This window comes from Schistocerca americana, chromosome 10 (assembly GCF_021461395.2).
Source record: "Schistocerca americana isolate TAMUIC-IGC-003095 chromosome 10, iqSchAmer2.1, whole genome shotgun sequence".
Taxonomy (NCBI): domain Eukaryota; kingdom Metazoa; phylum Arthropoda; class Insecta; order Orthoptera; family Acrididae; genus Schistocerca; species Schistocerca americana.
The window spans coordinates 82,314,662-82,336,607 of record NC_060128.1 but is presented as its reverse complement, the minus strand read 5'-3'; the positions used below and the strand labels follow the sequence as shown (position 1 = coordinate 82,336,607).

Sequence of the window (21,946 nt, the reverse complement as noted above, 5' to 3'; positions counted from 1 at the left end):
CTATTGTATGTTGGTAGATTTAATGTGGACGGAAGTGTGTAGCTGGCCTTCGGTGACGATGAGATCAACATCAAGGAAAGTGGCGTGGGATTCAGAATAGGACCATGTGAAATTTAATTGGTAGAAGGTATTCAGAGATTGCAGGAATTTTTGCAGGTTTGTCTCACCATGAGTCAATATGGTAAAGATATCAATGTATCTAAACCAAACCAGGGCCTGAAGGCTTATGGACCCAGGAAAGCCCCCTCCAAGCGACCCATGAAAAGGTTGGCATAAGAAGGAGTCATCCTGGTTCCCATGGCCGTACCCCTGATCTGTTTGTATATCTGCCCCTCAAAGGTGAATTAGTTGTTGGTAAGTATAAAGTTGGTTAAGGTGAGTAGAAAGGATGTCACAGGTTTGGAATCAGGTGGGCACTGACTGAGGAAATATTCAGAAGCAGGTAGACCATGTACTGGGGGATGTTGGTATAAAGGGAGGTGGCATCAATGGTGACAATCAAGGTGTGTGGTGGGAGTGGGATGTGCACGGAGATCCGTCTTGCCTTATGCACCCTCCTACCACTGTAGCCCTGTAACTGGCAAAACATATACTATCAAAGGGAGAGCCAACTGGAAAATGATCTGTCATATACCGGCTGTTATGTAAACACTGTTCAGCCTTCTACATCGGCATGACTACCACCAAATTATCAGTTAGGATGAATCGGTGTAGCAGAGGGGTGTACGGTGTCAGCTCGCAATATCCTGTTGCAGAGCATGTTCTACAACATGACATTCGTGACCTCGGCACTTCTTTCACCACATGCGCCATCTGGATTCTTCTCCCAGACACCAGTTTCTCAGAACTTCACATGTGGGAACTTGCATTCTAACATGTCCTTGGTTCTCGACACCCACCTGTCCTTAATTTACGCTAATTTCTTCTGTCTCAGCTTTTCTTCATTGTAAATGCTCTTTGCTTCATTCTGGTTTAGTTTTCTAAATGTTTCATTTCTTTCCCATTTATTTTCACCGTCCCCCTCCCACCTTTGTTACATACAGCGCAGTTAGCTTTTCACTTTTATTAATTCGTGCACAATGTTTTAGCACTAATCTCTGTCTTACATATTATTTTGCCTTTGACCTTTAAGCTCTTAGGTTTTCAAATCTCATCCAATGCAGTCCCCAGTCAGTCTGTCTGTCTTTCCATCTCATCCCGTACGGTAGTCTCCCCTATCCCGCAGTTCTGGGTTACTTTCCCAAAATCTACCCCTTTTCCTAGACCTCTCGAGTCCTTTTCCTTCACCCTTCTTCCTTGCCCTTGAACCCTTCTGCCTGAAGGAGGAGCCACCGGCTCCGAAAGCTTGCCAGTCACAACAGTCTTTTATGTGTGTGTTCCTCCGCTGCTTGGTGGGCAAATTATTAATTTGCATCTTTGTACTCTCTCATGTGAATTATTGAAATCACATTGCTTATATCAGTAGGACCTTCCTTGTGTCGTGTGATGTTGAAGAAAGGGCAGTCCAAATTCACAGTTGCATCATTTGTTGTCCTCAGTCATTTTAGCCATGTTAAGTCTTCTGCAGTTGGAAGTTTTGTTAACTTACCATGAAATCAGTAGAGATAATCACTTGTCATATAGTGGAAGTATTATGAAGCCATTCCGCCCATGATGACTTCTCCTTTCAAAGAAATCTACACGCCCAAACTGGGAGTGCGCGCGTCCTTACGGGTGCGCATTTGCGCGTGCGCGCCGCCGCCCCCCTGCCCCCCCCCCCCCTACACACACACACACACACACACACACACACACACACACACACACATGCTCACCACAATTCACTGGTAATTCCACTTTGGTAATTGCCACTGCTGTGTTACACTAATTAAAATGGAGCAGTAGTCCCTGAGTTCCTTTTGTAAAGGAACAATTGAAAAAGTTCAGCCTTTCTGTATTTGCATGGTTACCCTCAATTTCAGTTCCTTTTCATCCATGAGTGTCTGTACATTAACTTGGCTGCCTCTGACAGTATTTTGATAAGCCTGGAATTTTTTGGGGTTTTATGAGAGGTCTTCTTAGATGACAAACTCTTTTTAAAAAGTTACCCCATGCATCTGGATGCTGTGTTCTGCACTCTTGTAAACCTTTAAAATGCCATAGTGACAGCATACTACAACCCAAAGTGAAAGTCAGAAACAGTCATAAGAAGGTAGTCCACTATGACATCAGTATGCTCAAAGACACCACAAAGAAAGAAAAGTTTCTACTCCAGCTCAGCAACTGCTATGAAATTCTGCAAGAAAATGATTTGGAAAAGAATGCAGTAGCAGTAGTAGTAGTAGTAGTAGTAGTATGGAAAGAAGTTGAGGTTACTGTAAAGGAGGTGGAAAATGCAATCATCAAGAAGCAGATTAGGGGCAAGATAGTTCGGTTTGTTTGTTTGTTTTTTGTTTCGGGGAGACTACCAAACTGCGAGGTCATCGGTCCCACCAAATTAGGGAAGGATGGGAAGGAAGTTGGCCATGTCCTTTCAAAGGAAGCATCACGGCATTTGCCTGAAGCGATTTACGGAAATCACAGGAAACCTAAATCAGGGTGACCGGATGCGGGTTTTAATTGCCGTCCTTCCAAATAAGAGCCCACCTCGCTCGGTCGAGATAATTTGGTTTTGGGGTTGAATACATTAAGGCATTAGCTAAGAGAAGCGAAGCCAAGGAGAGCTAGCTATGAGGCACAGCTTTTGCACAAGGTATAGCACAGTTCAAAGAAGCACAGAAAACTATTAGAGAGACCCTGATGAGGAGAGCAAAGAGAATGTACGGCAAACGAATGACAGAAGAGGCTCAACAAGATTTCTTGGAAAAGAGGCTCAAATGATGTATGGTAAAGTTAACTCCTTTGAGAATGGATACCAGAGGCACCAAAAGTTTGTTGAGGACAATAACGGAGCCAAATTCACCAATGAGTTCAACATTGCTAGGGCAAGGAAGCAGTACTTCAGGGAGCTCCTCAACTATGATGCACACGATTGTTTGAAGTCCATCGTCCTGACGCTTTGGATATGGGATTATTCAACACCTACGCTGGAGGAAATAAAGAATCCATTAATGAGGCTGAAGAACAACAGAAGTCCAGGAGATGATGCAGTCCTGACAGAAGTCATTCGGGCTGGAGGGGAGAGATTTCACAACAGAATTCATCAGCTAATAAAGAGGATCTGGATTGTGGAGAAGATCTGTAAAGACTGGAAGACAGTGATCATCTGTCCTATACCCCAGAATGGTGACAAAATGGACTGTGCAAACTACAGAGGAATTGCCCTCTGCAATGTCTGCTATGTAATAAAACGAACCTAGGCAGGGGGTTTCATGCCATAAAGTGTAAGACAGTACAGTGACCCAGTGTTTCGCCACAGCACTCGTCAGGCGTCACTGCCAGTCGTCAATCAGTCGGCGCCTGGACGAGTGCCATAACCAGGAATGCTTTGGCATGCAATCAAAGCCCCTACATCACAGGCAGGCCATTATGGCACGAATAAATACCGGATGTTTGTCTGTTGAAGAAATGAGTCTAGGTTGCCATCTCTCTGTGGTTATCCTGAAAGGACCACCTGTCTAGGGGGTTTAGCCGACACCAAATGAGTGAGTTGAGGTCAGTCTCAGCCCTTTCTAGCCATCGATCTGCTGGGGCCCCTGCCAGTGCCCGTCACTTCCCTCTTGACAAAGCATCGCCAAGGTATGCTGGCAGTGCAAAGGTACCACACCAATCAGCTGAACTGGACAGAACAGCTGCCGACACCTTCACGGTGATGCCCGCTGACGGGGTCTGTGCGATTGGTAACCAACTGTGCCCACAGAACGTGGACACTGTGGATTTGCATTATAAATGTACCGTCGGTTGAGGGCACGTACCTGCAGCTGTTCAAGCTAGTTGGAAAAGTACCAAGTTTATGTGCATACTGCCTGTCTTACTGTAGTCACCTTACTACTCCGACATACTTGTGTAGCCCTCGCTAACCTGTCGAACTGACAGCCCCAGGTGAGAAAGTCGGATAACATTCTGATAACCAGAAGAATGGCTTTTCCACTGCACCGTAGTATGAGCACATAAGGATAGATGTATGGAAGGATTGACATTGGTTTATTGGGAGAATTTTAGAAAAGTGTAGCTCATTAAAGACCATGTGTAGAACATACATTTGACACATTCTTGATCACTGCTAGAGTGTTTGGGAGCTGCGTAAAAGTGGATGAAAGGAAGACATCAAAGCAATTCAGAGACTTGCTGCTAGATTTGTGACTGGTAGGTTCGATTGACATGCGGCAGTCACAGAGATGCTCCGTTAACTCAAAATTAAATCCAGGAGTGATGAAGATGTTCTTTTCACAGAACGCTATTGACAATGAAATTTACACTTTGAAGTGGAGTGTGTGCTGATATGAAACTTCCTGGCAGATTAAAAGTGTGTGCCGGACCAAGATTCAATACCGTGCCAAATGGACAAATTTCACAACAGTTTGAACTAACTCCGTGAGGAAAAAAAAAAAAAATTTAAGGATATAAAGCTTGTGTTCACAGTGCCACTGCTACTGTTCAGTCAGTGAATGTATGGAAAAGTAAAGTACTGCTTTTCAATTTCATATTTATTTATGTTTCATTTAAATGTAGAAACAGTGTTAACAGTAGATTTATAATTATAATGGAGGTTTAATTTATGTGGCAATTTAAGAAATTGTGTGTGTGCAAAATTTATGTCTGATTTCTATGTACGTGACATGTTCAGCACCTGTAGCTCTGAGTGTTATAGATAAAATGCATTGATAAACAAACAAACATGCCCTTCAGCTTCTTTACTCATCTCACAGTAGTCTTGCCGTGGCCACAGGAGTGTGTGTTTCAGTGTCTGTGTCGTTTTTGTGAATGTGTTCTATAGCTCAAGCACAAACTAATGCTCGAAAGCTACTTTGAATGCTGTTTTCTGTTCATCTGTATCTACATGTACATGGATACTCTGCAAATCACACTTAAGTGTGTGGCAGAAGGTTCATTGAATCACCTTCACAAGAATTCTCTATTATTCCAATCTTGAACAGCGCATGGAAAAAACGGACACCTATATCTTTCCGTGTGAGCACTGATTTCCATTATTTTATTATGATGATCATTTTTCTGTATGTAGATTGGCATCAACAAAATATTTCCACATTCAGAGGCAAAAGTTTGTGATTGGAATTTTGCAGGAAGGTTCCTCTGCAGTGAAAACGCCTTTGTTTTTATGGTGTCCACCCCAAATCCCGTATCATGCCAGTGACACTCTCCCCCATATTTTGTGATAATGTGAACATTCTCAATGTACTCTAAATCTTATCTAGTAAGGATCCCAGACTGCGCAGCAGTGCTCCAAAGAGGACGCTCAAGCATAGTGTAGGCTGTCTCTTTAGTAGATCTGTCAAATTTTTTAAGTGTTGTGCCAATAAATCGCAGTCTTTTGTTTGCTTTCCCCACAACATTTTCCGTGCATTCTTTCCCATTCAAGTTGTTTGTAATTGTAATTCCTAGGTATTTAGTTGAATTTTATGGCCTTTGGCTCGAACTGATTTATCGTGTAACTAAAGTTTAACGGATTCATTTTAGCACTCACATGGGTTACCTAGCACTTTCGTTATTTGGGGTCAATTGCCAATTTCTGCACCATACAGATATCTTATCTAAAACTTTTTGGAATTTATTTTGATCTTCTGATGACTTTGATAGACGATAAATCAAAGACTCATCTGCAAACCACCTAAGACAGCTACTAAGATTGCTGTTCCTTATCTATATAAACTATTTCGGAATCAAAGGGCCTATAACACTACCTTGGAGAACGCCAGAAATAACTTTTGTTTTACTTGACTATCTGTCAGTTACTACGAAGTCTGACCTCTCTGATAGGAAATCATGAATCCAGTCACATAACTGAGTCAATATTACATAAGCACACAATTTCACTATGAGCCGCTTGTGTGGTACAGTGTCAAAAACGTTCCGGAAATCCAGGAATACGGAATCGATCTGAAATCCCTTGTCAATAGCACTCAACACTTCATGTGAATAAAGAGCTAGTTGTGTTTCACAGGAATGATGTTTTCTAAATCCATGTTGACAGTGTGTCAATAGACCATTCTCTTTGAGGTAATTCATAATGTTCGAACACAACATATGTTCCAAAATCCTGTTGCATATCGACATTAATGATATGGGTCGGTAATTTAGTGGATTAATTACTCCTACCACCTTTTTTGAATATTGTTGTGACCTGTGCAACTATCCAGTCTTTGGGTGCGGATCTTTTGTCGATCGAGCGGTTGTGTGCGACTATTAAATATGGAGCTATTGCATCAGCATACTCTGAAAGGAACATAATTAATACACAGTCCGGACCGGAAGACTTGCATCTAGTAAGTGGTTTAAGTTGCTTCACCACTCAAAGGATATCTACTTCTAAATTATTCATGTTGGCAGCTGTTCTTGATTTGAATTCTGGTATATTTACTTTGTCTTCTTTGGTGAAGGAATTTTGGAATGCAATGCTTAGTAACTCTGCTTTGGCAGCACTATCATCAATGGTATTTCCATTGCTATTGCACAGAGAAGACGTTGATTGTGTCTTGCCACTAGCATACTTTACATATGACCAGAATCCCTTTGAATCTTCTACCAGTTTTGAGGCAAAGTTTTGTTGTTGAAACTGTTATAAGCATCTTACATTGAACTCTGCACTAAATTTTGAGCTTCCGTAAAAGATCACCAATCTTGGTGATCCTGCATTCATTTCAATGTGGCATGCTTTTTGCGTTGTTCTGCAGCAGTGTTCTGACCCGTTTTGTGTACCAAGAGGAATCAGCTTTGCCATTTGTTAATTTATTTGGCATAAATCTCTCAATTGCTGTCGATACTCCTACTTTGAATTCAAGCCACATCTGGGCTACAATTACATTGCTAATTTGGAAGGAGTGGTGATTGTGTCTCAGGAAGGCACCAGGTGAATTTTTTTCATCTTTTTTGAATAGGTCTATTTTTCATTTAATTTTTGGACTTACAATATTCAGCCTCACTACAACAAACCTGTATTCGCTAATCCCTGTACCCGTTTTGACGTTCGTTATTAGCTCAGGATTATTTGTTGTTCAGAGGTCAAGTGTGTTTTCACAACTGTTTAGTATTTGCGTGTCCTCATGAATAAACTGCTCGAATTTTCAGTGAATGCATTTAGCACAATTTCATGTGATGATTTATATGTACCTCCGGATGTATTTTCGCCAACATATTGAGGATAAATGAAAGTCTTCACCAACTATAATTGTATGAGTCACGTACATGTTTGAAATTAAACTCGGGTTTTCTTTGAATCTTTCAGCAATTGTCATGTGTTACTGTGCTCCACACATTGATCCGCTGTAGGTTAGTGGTTGCCTTTCCCTTATTTTAAGTATGACTGCTCAGGGTAATTTGACTTAATATCATAGCAGTGAGGAAGATAGTTTATGGTACACACTTGGTAGACGACATGGCATTAGCTCTGTGTTTCTGTGTGTGCAGTAAAGATAGCTCATTATGTGAGTGGAGGTGTGACAACAAATATGTAATGCTAGGTCCTCACAGGTGTTCAGCAGGTATAGTCGTTGATAAAGCCTGGATTTTTGTTCATGAGACTTTTTGCCACCGTCACGTGACTGACGCTGAGTGATGTGTGGGTCTGTTGGTATCTCCCTTTATAAGTATACAACCCTCTCCCACCTCCACATCCCAGCAGTGGCTGCCACGGTGCGTAATGTCTTACGGTGTAGAATTCTATCAAAGTTATTTCCACAATATTATGTGCTTGTTAAAAGCTAGTTTCTCCCAGTGGAAACATTAGAACTATACTCAATTCCTCATCATTTTGTCAGAGTTGACTGCGTACTTGCCCTACAGTTCTCCCCCACACAGTGTGAACATCAGCTTTTTCTCAGTGTCATGTTTCCATTGTTGTTTTCAGTGTCATTCCTTTCCTTTCAGCATCTCTGGTGTCTTACAACCATCCACAATATTCTGTCTTCTGACATCCTCACTATTTTCCATGATTAATGAAAGTCCCTGTGTTCATTTTACTCACAGTACTTAGGTACCAGAACAAGCCCATTAAGTATTTTTTAGTATTCTCCACTTTAAAAATTTCAAGTGCTCATACAGGTCAATAGATTTTTCTTATATCTTTTGATCTTCAGTAGTTAACTGCTAAAGAAGAAACTGTATGAGACTCTAACTCCTCAAACAGCTTCTCCTTTATTGCCGTGAGTCCTAGTGGGCCCCACTTCGAAGCTCCAGACCCCATAAAAATCTGGGGAACTGCCAGGAATCAAACTTGGAACCTTTCCATCGGAAGCTCACAACACTAGTCACTAAACAACAGAGGTGGTCCAAATGTGTTATAACAATGAATCAATGCATCTCAGTATGACTGTAACCACAAAACAAAAACTAACAAACTACAGTTCCTAAACTACTGATTATTATATTTGACAACAAATCTTATGCCTTTTCTCAGCAATCATCTCTTGGATGTTGTAACTCTTATTTTTTCTGTGCTTGCTTAGAAAAGCTAGAGAGAGATTGCACTCTTTGTGAGACAAAGTTTCATAGTTTTGTTATGAGCCAAACATGTTTCAGTACTATGTGCTATCTTCAGAGAGATTTTTTTTTTTTTTTTATTTAAGAGGGCATGTTGAAAAGTAATGTCTCCAAATTTTGTGTGTGACAACTCTTAAAGCTTTTTAAACAAAACAAACATTGTTAAGATTCTACATCTTTATTCTTCATGTTTACATATTTTATTTACGAGGGCATGTTGGAAAAAGTAATGTCTCCAAATTTTTTGTGTGACAACTGTTAAAGCTTTTTAAACAAAACAAACATTGTTAAGATTCTACATCTTTATTCTTCATGTCTACATATTTGCAGCTCTCTGCCGCTAGAAGGCTCTGAATTGTAGCATGTGACATGATGGGATGTAATGTAACTGTGTTGGTGTGTGAGAAACACTCTGCTGTAACAGAGTTCAGAATTTATGTAGTTCTTTCACACATGGAGCAGCATCTTGTTCAACAAGACAGTCCCAGACCACACATGAGTTCTGCGATATCTGCAACAAAACGATGCGTCGGGTTCACTGTCATCGATTATATTCTCTACAGTCGCGACTTGACCTCATCTTATTTTCATCTGTTTCCAAAACTTAAAGAGTACATTTGAGGACTTCACTTTGATAGTGATGAAGCAGTGCACGCAGAGGTGAGGCTTTGGCTCTGTCAACAAGGTCAGACACCCTACAAGTGAGGGTACGAACAGACTGGTCTCTCATGGGTATGTTGAGAAATAAATGTGTAGACATGAAGAATAATGATATAGGATGTTAATAACACTAGTTTTATTTGGAAATCTTTGAGTTTTGATGAAAAAGATTCAGAGGCATTACTTTTCAGTACATCCTTGTATTTTCTTTCTCACGTAACACTGTTACTTGGGTATGCTGGTAGTTCTATATCTATCATTATAGCTACCATATATTTTGCAGCTTCTCATAGTTCATGTATATGTTCTGGTCTTGCTTATCTTGTTTTTACTTGCTACAGCACTTATTCATTGTGCTGTTGTCATTTCTTGCTGTTATACACACGCATTTGCTATAATTTATAAGCAAAACCAAGATTTCTGCCACCATTTCACATTTTGTTACACAACTAATAGTGCAATGTGAAAAAGAAAATAAATAGAGAACTCCCCATTGTAGGTAGCACATAAACAGCTGAAAAATGTTTGGGTAATAATACTGTAAAATGGTGTCTTACCTAACCCCGAATTTCTCCCCATCTTATGTCAGTGTTTGCCTCATTTTTTTTTTCTTCTCTCTCTCTCTCTCTCTCTCTCTCTCTCTCTCTCTCTCTCTCTCAATAAAAAAACATTAGCTGTTATGTTGCTATTAATGAATATCTTACTAACCTCTGTGGAATATAACTGTAATACCTTCTGTGTGCACAGGGTATGCATGAGATCCTTGCCCCCCTTCTGTTTGTGCTGCACTGTGACCACCAAGCACTGCTGCACACGAAGGAGCAGGTACAAGTCAGGTAAGCTGCCCTAAAACATAATCTACTCACCCGTACTAACAGCCAAACTAATGCCATTTGGAAGGATTCGAATTTTAAATAGCTAGGGCTGTCGTATTCCTGCCTACCATCTGTGGTTCACATATATCCTATTTGATGGCCGAATGCGTGTAGTGTAGATCTCACATTCGAGTTTTCTAAGCGTTTACATAGTGTGTATCTGGGGTGGGACATAGGTACCAGCCTGGTAATTACCCAGTTGAATGTGGTAAACTTAATCATTAACCTGCGAGGCTGATTCAATCCCCCCCCTGCGGGTCCCGGGGTTAGATAAGGCCTGAGGTATTCCTGCCTGTCATAAGAAGTGACTAAAAGGAGTCTCTCACATTTCGGCCTTTATGTGATGGGGCATTTTTCAAAATTTTTGCGAAGAGCGAGCCAGTTGGGGAAGGACGCCTCACATGGTGCATCGTGTCCATTGTGCACTGAGATCTTTAGCCCACTTTCTTGTTGTCGCATTGCTGTCCTACCTTTCTCCATCTCTTGGGTGAGGACACCTTCCTGGGTTCATTTTCCACCGTGCACTATGCGGTGTCGCTTTTTGCGCCGACGATTACAGTGGACTTATCTGCACCTCATATCCAGCACAGTAGCCAGTCCATTGTGGTGGAGCTGCCATGTACCCTGTTGGTTGTAGCCCCCTGACAACAAAGGGATTGCTCTGCTGATGCCTGCACTGTTAACTCCCCACATATACCAAGGAGTAGTTGTCCATCACCCTGGACCATCGGGACTCCCGGCAATGGCCATCCTGCCAGGTGGCCTTTGCTGTGGCTGAGTGGCACCCATGGGGAGAGTCCCTGGTCGGAGTGGGTGGCGTCAGAAAACCGATGACACCATGACGCGTAGTATGTCATCTCTTGCTGGCGGTTCGCAGCCAGCAGTCTCTAAGTGGGCAAAGTCTAACTACAATGCTAATAAATATGACCCCAAGTTGTTCCCCTCCCTGGCCACACCGTGGGAGGAATGCCAGGCTATGGATGGCACTGAACCTTATTCGGCCCAGTACTGCATATGTCTGAGAGTTGATGCGGAATCTTTCATGTCCATGAAGCCTCAGTTTTCTGTGGAACATTTGGAGGGCTTGTCCAAAATGCACTCTGGGTTAGTTTTGATTAAAACAGCATCCTCTGCCCAGTCACGAGCATTACTCACTTGCGGCAAGTTGGAGGATGTTTCTGTTACCATCATGCCTCATAAGAGCTTAAATATGGTCCGGGGTATTATATTCCACAGGGACCTTCTTTTGCAGTCTGACGACGAGCTGCGTGCCAATTTAGAGCGCGAGGTGTTTGTTTCGTGCAGCGCATCCATCGGGGTCTGAGGGATGGCCAGGTTGCCACCGGTGACTTCATCTTGGCCTTTGAGGGTGACACATTGCCCAAGAAGGTCAAGGTGATGGTCTGCCGCTGTGACATCAAGCCATATATCCCTCCCCCGATGTGGTGCTGTAAGTGCTGGAAGTTCGGCCATATGTCTTCCTGCTGTACTTCCAGTCCCACCTGTCGTGATTGTGGACGTCCATCGCATCCCAATGCTCCGTGTGCCCCGCCTACCATCTGTGTCAACTGTTGGGACCATCATTCACCTTGCTCGCCAGACTGCAGGATTTTACAGAAAGAGAGGTTAAACCTTGAATTATAAGACCCTGGACCAACTGACCTAAACTGAGGCTAAGAGGAAATTTGAGCGCCTACATCCTGTGGCTATGACCTCTTCTTACACTGCTGCTACGAGAACAGTTGTCATCCCATCAGTTTCTTGCACTCCTGTCACCTCTCAGAAGAGGGAGGCTACACCTGCCCCCTTGATGGTGGGGTGGAAATTCCCTCCCTGTTGCTCCCGCACCACCTACTTCGGGAGCAATCCCCCCCTCCCGCCCGCCCTCCCCCCCCCCCCCAACCATCGGGGACTTCAGTCGCCACATCTGAGCCAGAGAAGTGTAAGGCTTCTCTTGCTAGGAAGGCATCCCTTGGGTCACTCCCATCCGAGGTTTCTGCTAGTGGGAAAGATGACACCTGCCAGTGGTTGAAGAGCCCTAAAGCAGCTGGTTGTGGGGCTTCATGCTCATCCTCAGTCCTCCCAGCCAGGGAAACCCGAGGAACAACGCAACAAATCGAAAAAGAAGACGCTCACGAACAAGGAACTTGCAGTGGCACCCACACCACCTGCAAGCTCTGCGTCTGAGGATAGGATGGAGATTCTGGTGTCCACTGAGGACCTGGATCTCACTGGACCCTCAGACACAATGGATATAGGCTGCTCAGGCAAAAAGTCGGCGGTAGCAGGTGACCTTGAGGCGTAAATTGCCTCATTGAATGTTCCGTGCCTTCCCAGTCTCACGATGATGTCATCCTCCAGTGGAATTGCGGTGGTTTTTTCTGCTGCCTGGCTAAGCTGCAGCAACTCTTAAGCTTTACAACTGCTTTCTGGATTGCCCTCCAATAAACCTGGTTCCTGAGAATGCGGACCCCTGCCCTCCGCGGCTATAAGGAACCGTAGTGACTATAATTGAGTGTCAGGTGGAGTTTGTGTTTATGTCCTGTCTGTAGTGAACATGTGCCCCTTCAAACCCCTCTTGAAGCTGTGGCTGTCAGAATAAGGACAACACAGGAAGTAACTGTCTGCAATGTATACCTTCCTCCAGATGGTGCAGTACCCCTGAATGTATTAGCTGCACTGATTGATCAACTCCCTAAACCTTTCCTACTTTTGGGAGATTTTTAATGCCCATAACCCATCGTGGGGTGACACCGTGCTTACTGTCTGAGGCAGAGATGTTGAAACTTTACTGTCTGTTCGACCTCTGCCTCTTAAATACTGGGGCAACCACACATTTCAGTGTGGCCCGGGGTAGTAACTCGGCCATTGATTTATCAATTTGTAGCCCAGGATTTCTCCCATCTATCCACTGGAGAGCACATGATGATGACCTGTGTGGTAGTGACTACTTCCCCATCTTCCTGTCACTGTCCCGGTGTCAGGCCCGCGGACGTGTGCCCAGATGCACTTTAAACAAGGCAGACTGGGAAACTTTCACCTCTGCTGTCACCGTTGACTCTCCACCACACGGTAACAGCGATGTGATGGTTGGTCAGGTTTCTGCGGCAGGAAATGCGATCCCTCACTCTTTAGGGTGCCCTCGGCAAAAGACAGTCCCTTGGTGGTTGCCAGAAATCACTGAGACAATTACAGAGCGTTGGCGAGCTGTACAGCGACATAAGTGGCACCCTTACCTAGAACAGAGTATCTGATGGCCTTTAAGTGGCTTTGTGCTCGCATTTGCCAGCTTATAAAACGACGGAAACAGGAGTGTTGGGAGAGGTACGTGTTGACTGTTGGGTGCCATACGTCACCTTCCCAAGTCTGGACGAAGATCCTATGTCTTTCTGGGTATCAGACCCCAACATGTGTCCCTGGCGTTACCATCAATGGCGTGCTATGTACCGACGCTGAGCCTCTGCGTCAGAGGACTGCCCCCCAGCCTTTCACACCCTCATACAGCAAATGGAAAGGAAAGTCCTCTCGTTCATCAGTGCCACATTGAACCCTATAACACCACATTTACAGAGTGGGAGCTCCTCAGCGCACTTGCACATTTCCCCGACACAGCTCCTGGGCCACATCGGATCCACAGTGAGATGATTAAACATCTCTCGTCTGAATACAGGTGTTGTCTCCTTATCGCCTTCAACCGGATCTGGTGCGATGGCACGTTTCCATCCCAAAGGCGGGAGAGCACCATCGTTCCGGTGCTCAAACCCGATAAAAACGGACTTGATGTGGATAGCTATTGGCCCATCAGCCTCACCAATGTTCTTTGTAAGCTCCACCAGTATTGGTGTTGCTGAGAAGCATCTACAGGGAGCCATCCACAAGGCACAGTCATGGACTCTCACCCACGGCTTCAGTTTTTGGCCACTAACTCGTGTGTCATGCCCTTCTGTCAGTGTCGTACCGTTCATCCCGAACCAGAACTATACCTTCCACTAACTGAAGTGGAGAAATATCAATTCTTAGGACTGGTCTCTGCACCTGATTGACTTGGCTACCTCACCTTTGTCAGCTTAAGCGGAAGTGCCGGCAGCACCTCAGTGCCCCCCGCTGCCTGAGGAACACCAACTGCAGTGCAGATCGCTTTACTTTGTTGCAGCTCTACAGAGCCCTTGTCCAATCCTGCCTTGATTATGTGATTGGTTTATGCCTCAGCGGCACCCTCAGCATTGTGTGTACTCGACCCAGTGCACCACTGTGGCTTTCGCCTGGCGACGGGAGCTTTTAGGACGAGTTCGGTGACCAGCGTCCTGGTGGAGGCCCCCTCCATTGCAAATCTGATGTGCACAACTGCTCACTAATTATGTTGCACACATTCGTAGTTTCTTGAGCATCCGAATTACCGTTTCCTTTTTCCACCCGCGGCAATTCATCTCCTGCATCGGCGGCCCAGGTCAGGGCTAACGATTGCAGTTCGCATGCAATCCCTTCTGTCTGAACTGGAGTCCTTCCCTTTACCACATCCCATCCAGGTCCGTCCGCATACACCTTCACGGTGTACACCTAGGCCGCAGATTCACCTGGACCTTTAGAATGTCCTTGAGGATTCAGTTACTCCTGCTGCCCTCCCCTGTCACTTCCTCTCGATTCTTGGCGTGTTCCAGGGCTCTGAAGTGGTTTACACAGATGCCTCGATGGCTGGTGGTCGTGTTGGCTTCACCTAAGTCCACAGAGGCCATTTTGAACAACATTCCTTGCCCGATGGCTGCAGTGTATTCACTGCAGAGCTGGTGGCTATCTCTCGTGCACTTCAGTATATCCGCTCCTGCCCTAGCGAGTCGTTTCTTCTGTGTACTGACTTCTTGAGCCGCCTACAAGCTACCGACCAGTGCTACTCTTGCCATCCTTGGTGGCATCCGTCCAGGAGTCCGTCTATGCCCTCGACCCGTCCCGTCGTTCAGTGGTGTTTAAGTGGACCCCAGGACACGTCGGCATCCCAGGCAACGAACTTGTTGACAGGCTGGCCAAATATGCTACGCAGAAACTGCTTGTGCAGATGGGCATCTCTGAACCTGACCTGCATTCTGACTATCAACGTAGGGTTTTCGACTTTGGGAGTTGGAATGGCATAACAGTACACACAGCAACTGCGTGTCATTAAGGAGACTACGAATGTGTGGAAGGCTTCCATGTGGGCCTCTCGCAGGGAATGAGTTGTCCTCTGCTGGCTCCACACTGGCCACACTTGGGCAACCCACGGTTACCTCTTGTGCGGTGAAGACCTGCCTAAGTGTCGGTGCGGTGCGCAGTTGACAGTGGCCCATATTCTGGTGCACTGTCCCACTTTGACTGCCCAGTGACAAAATCTTGGGTTACCGGACTCGTTGCTGCTAATTTTATCTGACCACGCCTCATTGGCTGATTTAGTTGTGAGTTTCATTCGTGAGGGTGGGTTTTATCATTTGATCCAAGTTTTAGCACATGTCCTTTGTCCCTCTGTGTCCTCCACCCTAGTGCTTCTAGGGTGGAGGTTTTAATGTGTTGCAGAGTGGCTGGCTTCTCCATTTCTATTCTCATGGTCAGCCGGTCATGGTAATCTGCTTTGTTGTTTTAATCTCTTCATCCCGTTTCTTGCGTTTCTATGGTTTTCTTGTCCCCTTTTGTAAATGGTTACATGTTTGTTGCCCTTCATCATTGTTGTGATTTTTCCTTTCATTCCGATTTGAGTTGTCAGTCGTGTTTATTTTATTCTCACACCAGTGGCATTGTTTTACTCAGAACAAGGGACTGATGACCTTGTAGCTTGGTCCATTTCACCCTCTTTTAATCCAATCAACCAAATTGTCTGGGGCCATCTTGCCTCCCTATGACCAGGAAGTGCACTGAAGCATTTCCTTCAAACAGAATTTTTTCAAGAAGTGCATCAAGCTGCTTTAGGAAATTAACATCCTGGCACGACCTTCAAGTCAAAATCGAAGAGGACCAGTCATTCAGGTCCCCTTTGTGTGTTCTGGAGGCCACAAGGCTTTCTTATGAGGGGAAATTCAGTGAGTACCTGTGTTAGGAAATGAGATGCCTTCCTTTTTTTTCCCCAAAATAACTAATTACTTATTGTTCAATGTGCAGGTTAACCAACCTTCTGCTGTTTGAACCAGTGTAGATGGAAAAATATTTACCATACAGGTACCCAACTTTATAGAAGCGATGTTCAGACTGTGCGCTTCAGGATTTGCACTCTAGTGTTAGTGTCATGACTTGCCGTTAGGTGCCAGTACTGGTACAGTGACATAGGTTTGAAACACAGGCATCAGTGGGAATTACAGTTGCAGACAGTCAACATGGGTCCGGGCAAGGCAAGCAAGGCTTTACTCGTAAATCTGTTTGATCAAAACAATAGCAATAGTGGTGCTGCTCTTCGTGAGTGTCGATGTATTAAAGATATGTGAAAAGGTCCTTTTTCGCCACTGGGGTCGGAGGTTGTGATACGGAAGTTCAAATTAACTGGTGATTTGGGAATTGCTCCTGGGAGAGGCCAAAGGCCAATTCCACCACAAATTGTTGAAGAAGTTACTGTTGCTACGGCTTAGAATGCTAGGTGCAATGTGCTATCTTCAAGTAGTGCACGAGGTGCGTCATGGTCTATCTTGTTTTCTGCAGCAATAGAGCAATCACTAGTGCAGTTCCAGGCTGTTGCGGATGCAGATTGTCTTTATATTGAACAGCATTTGTAACTCGGAACATAAACATGCTAGGCAGTTAACAAATGTTACCCTTTCATGTGGAAATTAGAATGTGTTTCTTTCAGTGATTTATCCATTGTTCTCTTCTGTATGTCCATACAAATGTTTCCACAATGTTTGATTATCCTACGATCACTCATTTTTCATTGGTGCGCTCTCAAGCAGCGGAATTTTAATTAAACTAATCTGTAGTTCCCTTTCAAGGCTGCACACGTTTCCCAGTGTCCTAGCCATCTTTTCTAACATATCAAAATAAGTGTAGGAATTGTCAAGCTCTCTGAAGTACACTTCTATCTCAGCCACGACTCCTTCATTTGAGCAGATTGATTTTATCTGAAAGCATTTTCTTCAGGTTTGGGAACGAGAAGAAAATCACAGAGCACCAGCTTGGGTGTGTGTGGGAGTGTTGGATGATGCACTTTGTGCATTTTGCATAATATCTCATATTTTACATCCCAAAAAGTTGCTGCTATAATGTTTCCAGTCATTGGAACTATCTTCATTTTGGAGAAGATGAACTGAAAACAAGTCATTATTTCGATCTTTACTCAATTTCTGAGTTCCAATGATGAATCCAGGTCTCATGGACAGTGACTACACAATGCAAGAAGTCCTTAGCCACGTTCAGATTGCTCCAAACACATCTTCCTAGTTGAAAGTTGCATCCACATGTTATCCACTTTCAGGAACTGCTGCTTCTGTTGGGCCAACTACATTTTCATTGTCAACTTACCACATAAAATGTTATTGCCATTTCTTGAGACACAGTTGCGACCTCTGCTATTTTCATTTGCCAATCAGTAGGACTCGTGTCGAAGTCTTTTCCAGTAATTTCGTCAATAACCACACCTTCGTGACATCCTGGGCAACCCTCATTGAAAGTTGGTGTTCGACTGTATTTAAATTCATTGAACCAATATATATGGCAGCTTTTGATTGTGAAGGGTCACCATAAACACCATTGAGTTTCCCTACGACTTCATATCACTATTTACCACCCAAAAACTGTAAGTGAATCACTGAATGCTGTTACTCTTTAGCACTTGCTAACAAATTACAGCAACCAAACATTGATACTTACTGAAGTGCTCTTTCCGGAAATCCCATTCCACTGTTTCCTGCACCAAGTGGCAGTAGAAGCAGCTTTCCTGCACAAACAGGTTTTATCACAGCAAAAACCTGCAATGGTACTTGGAGATAGTAGGCTACCCTTAAACTTCACAAATGAGGAGTATGAGGAAGTCTTTCCCGTCGAATAAAATCATCCCCCTAAGAAGGCTGTTTAAGTGTTAGTAATGTTCTGTTAGATTACTACTTACAGGTAACATCATCCAGTGAGGTAATTTTTGTGTGTCACTTTCTGCCATCTCTATCAGTAGCATTATATCCAAACTAAAGAGTCAGTTGTAATGTTTCTTCCTTTTGCTCAGTTTCTTGGATTTCTGTCTGACTTCCATGTGTACCACACAAAGTGTAGGAAATGATTAAGAGGCTACAAAAATAGGTGGGCTTTAGGTTTTAATGAGGAAAAAACCTTCCTAGTAGATGTTAAGCATCTTTTTAACTTACTTTAATTTGGCGTGAAAAGTATATTAAATTTTTGTGTGTGCTTGTTGACACCTAGTTGGGTTGCCTATCAGTTCTGAAGATTTTAATAGTCATAGCAAAGAGGAAAACCACAGTTGAGGACACTGTAAAAGTACGAGGAGGGACACGAGTCTGGCCATCAATTAGCTTCAGGAGGCGAAATTCTTGGCCTGAGGTCTGAGTCATCTGCTCCTCGTATCCAACCACGTGTAAGCTATTCATCTTTCCCCACTGAGGAAGGGAAATAAAAATTCTGAAAGCTAGGAATAATCAAACAGTGTAATATACAGGATGGAATAACAACACAGTTCCTGTTCTTGTACCACCCAACACCCTATTCGTCAGTCATTGCCTCTTCTCTCTCTACACTAACACCTCCAATTTCCATAGCCTTGCAGCTATTGAACACTACCTTTCCCAACTTCCTCCAAAACTACAACCACCTTCCTGGACACCATGACCAATTACACTGACAGAAAAAAATCTCAACTCTGAAAAGGAGTTGTGTAACATAAATGAAAGTTGGTAGATGTGTTTCTACATCTGAACAATCATGTTGTTGTTGTGGTTGTTGTTGTTGTGGTCTTCAATCCAGAGACTGGTTTGATGCAGCTCTCCATGCTACTCTATCCCATGCAAGCTTCTTCATCTCCCAGTATCTACAGCAACCGACATCCTTCTGAATCTGTTTAGTGTATTGGTCTCCCTTTACGATTTTTACCCTCTACGCTGCCCTCCAATACTAAATTGGTGATCCCTTGATGCCTCAGAACAAGTCGTACCAACCGATCCCTTCTTCTAGTCAAGTTGTGCCACAAATTTCTCTTCTCTCCAATTCTATACAATACCTCCTCATTAGTTATGTGATCTACCCATCTAATCTTCAGCATTCTTCTGTAGCACCACATTTCGAAGGCTTCTATTCTCTTCTTGTCTAAACTATTTATTGTCCACATTTCACTTCCATACGTGGCTACACTCCATACAAATACTTTCAGAAATGCCTTCCTGACATTTAAATCTATACTCGATGTTAACAAATTTCTCTTCTTCAGAAACGCTTTCCTTCCCATTGCCAGTCTACATTTTATATCCGCTCTACTTCAACCATCATCAGTTATTTTGCTCCCCAAATAGCAAAACTCATTTACTACTTTAAGCGTCTCATTTCCTAATCTAATTGGATTGGATTGCTTGGGGGAAGAGACCAAACAGCGAGGTCATCGGCCTCATCGGAGTAGGGAGGGAAGGGGGAAGGAAATCGACCGTGCCCTTTCAAAGGAACCATCCCGGAATTTGCCTGGAGCGATTTAGGGAAATCATGGAAAACCCAAATCAGGATGGCCGGACGCGGGATTGAACCGTCATCCTCCCAAATGCGAGTCCAGTGTACTAACCACTGCGCCACCTCGCTCTAATTGCCACAGCATCACCCGACTTAATTCGCCTACATTCCATTATCCTCGTTTTGCTTTTGTTGATGTTCATCTTATATCCTCCTTTCAAGACACTATCCATTCCGCTCAACTGCTCTTCCAGGTCCTTTGCTGTCTCTGGCAGAATTACAATGTCGTCAACAAACCTCAAAGTTTTTCTTTCTTCTCCAAGGATTTTAATACCTACTCCGAACTTCTCTTTTGTTTCCTTTACTGCTTGCTATATATACAGATTGAATAACATTGGGGATAGGCTACAATGCTGTCTCACTCCCCTCCCAACCACTGCTTTCCTTTCGTGTCCCTCGACTCTTACAACTGCCATCTGGTTTCTGTAGAAATTGTAAATAGCCTTTTGTTCCCTGTGTTTTACCCCTGCCACCTTCAGTTTTTTAAAGAGTGTTCCAGTCAACATTGTCAAAAGCTTTCTCCAAGTCTACAAATGCTAGAAACGTTGGTTTGCCTTTCCTTAACCTGTCTCCTAAGATACGAGGGTTGTTTTTTAAGTAAGGGCTATTTTTATTTCTAAAGAAAGATACAAATACTTTTGTAAAAAAACTTTTATTTTCTGATTCTACACACTTTTACCTATTTTTCTACATAGTTGCCTTGTTTATTTAAGCACTTGTCATACTGTACAACTAAGTTTTTAATTCCCTCTTCAAAGAATTCGGCTGCCTGCTCCGACAGCCGAGAGTTCACGGCCTCTTTCACTTCATCGTCGTCATTGAAGCGCTGCCCGCCAAGATGGTGTTTTAGGTACCGGAAAAGGTGAAAATCGCTAGGAGCAAGGTCGGGGCTGTATGTTGCATGGTCCAAAACTTCCCAGCCAAAAGAATCAATCAAATCCCGAGTCTTTTGAGAGGTGTGAGGCCTAGCATTATTGTGCAGGAGCAAAACTCCTTTTGTCAGCATGCTGCGCCTTTTGTTTTGAATTGCTCTGCGGAGCTTCTTTAGAGTTGCACAGTAGGCACTGAGTTGATTGTCGTTCCTCGTGGCATAAAGTCCACTAGCAAAACACCGCGCCGGTCCCAGAACACAGTTGCCATAATCTTGCGCTTTGACAGCGTCTGTTTGGCTTTGACCTTGACGGGTGAGGTTGTGTGTTGGCATTCCATCGATTGTTGCTTGCTTTCGGGAGTGATATGGGATACCCATGTTTCATCTCCAGTGACAATTTGACTCAACATGTCATCCCCTGCTTCCTCGTAACGAATCAGAAAGTCCAATGAAGTGGCAAATCTCTTCCCTTTGTGGTCCTCTGTGAGGAGTCTGGGTACCCACCGAGAACACAGTTTCTTAAAGTTTAGGTTTTCAGACACAATTTTGTACAAAACAGATCTTGAAACTTGTGGAAATTCCAAAGAAAGAGTGGAAATTGTGAATCTTCTGTCCTCACGAATCTTTGTTTTGACTGCAGCCACCAAATCATCAGTGATCACAGAGGGCCGGCCTGAGCGTTCTTCGTCATGGACGTTTTGACGGCCATTTTTAAACTCTCTAACCCACTGACGCATTTTACCTTCACTCATTGCATTCAAGCCATAAACTTCTGTTAACTGACGATGAATTTCTGCAGCTGATAGTCTTCTCGCGCTCAAAAAACGTATCACTGACCGTATCTCACATGCGGCGGGCAATTCAATAATAGTAAACATTATAAAGTAGCACAGCAATGTGTACACATCAGCTACAGAGCTGCAACTTGCATCAGTGTGAACGGGAAGGATGCCGGCAAGTGGCGCGGTGGCTTGTTGCGGCGTCCGCGCGAACTACGGGACTATACGCGCATGGCCCTTACTTAAAAAACAACCCTCGTAAGTCGTAGGGTCAGTATTGCCTCACGTGTTACAACATTTCTACGGAATCGAAACTGATCTTTCCCGAGGTCGGCTTCTACCAGTTTTTCCATTTGTCTGTAAAGAATTCGTGTTAGTATTTTGCAGCCATGGCTTGTTAAACTGATAGTTCGGTAATTTTCACATCTGTCAACACATGCTTTCTTTGGGATTGCAATTAT

The 21,946-nt window shown here is 43.8% G+C and overlaps 1 protein-coding gene across 1 annotated transcript in view; it reads left to right on the top strand.

Moving 5' to 3' along the window:
- Positions 1-21,946, top strand: part of LOC124552251 (TBC1 domain family member 5) — a 168,476-nt gene that overhangs the window by 39,273 nt on the left and 107,257 nt on the right. The window contains exon 5 of the mRNA XM_047126533.1: positions 10,042-10,130. Coding sequence (XP_046982489.1) covers positions 10,042-10,130 — 89 coding nt within the window. The remainder of the gene's footprint in view (positions 1-10,041; positions 10,131-21,946) is intronic.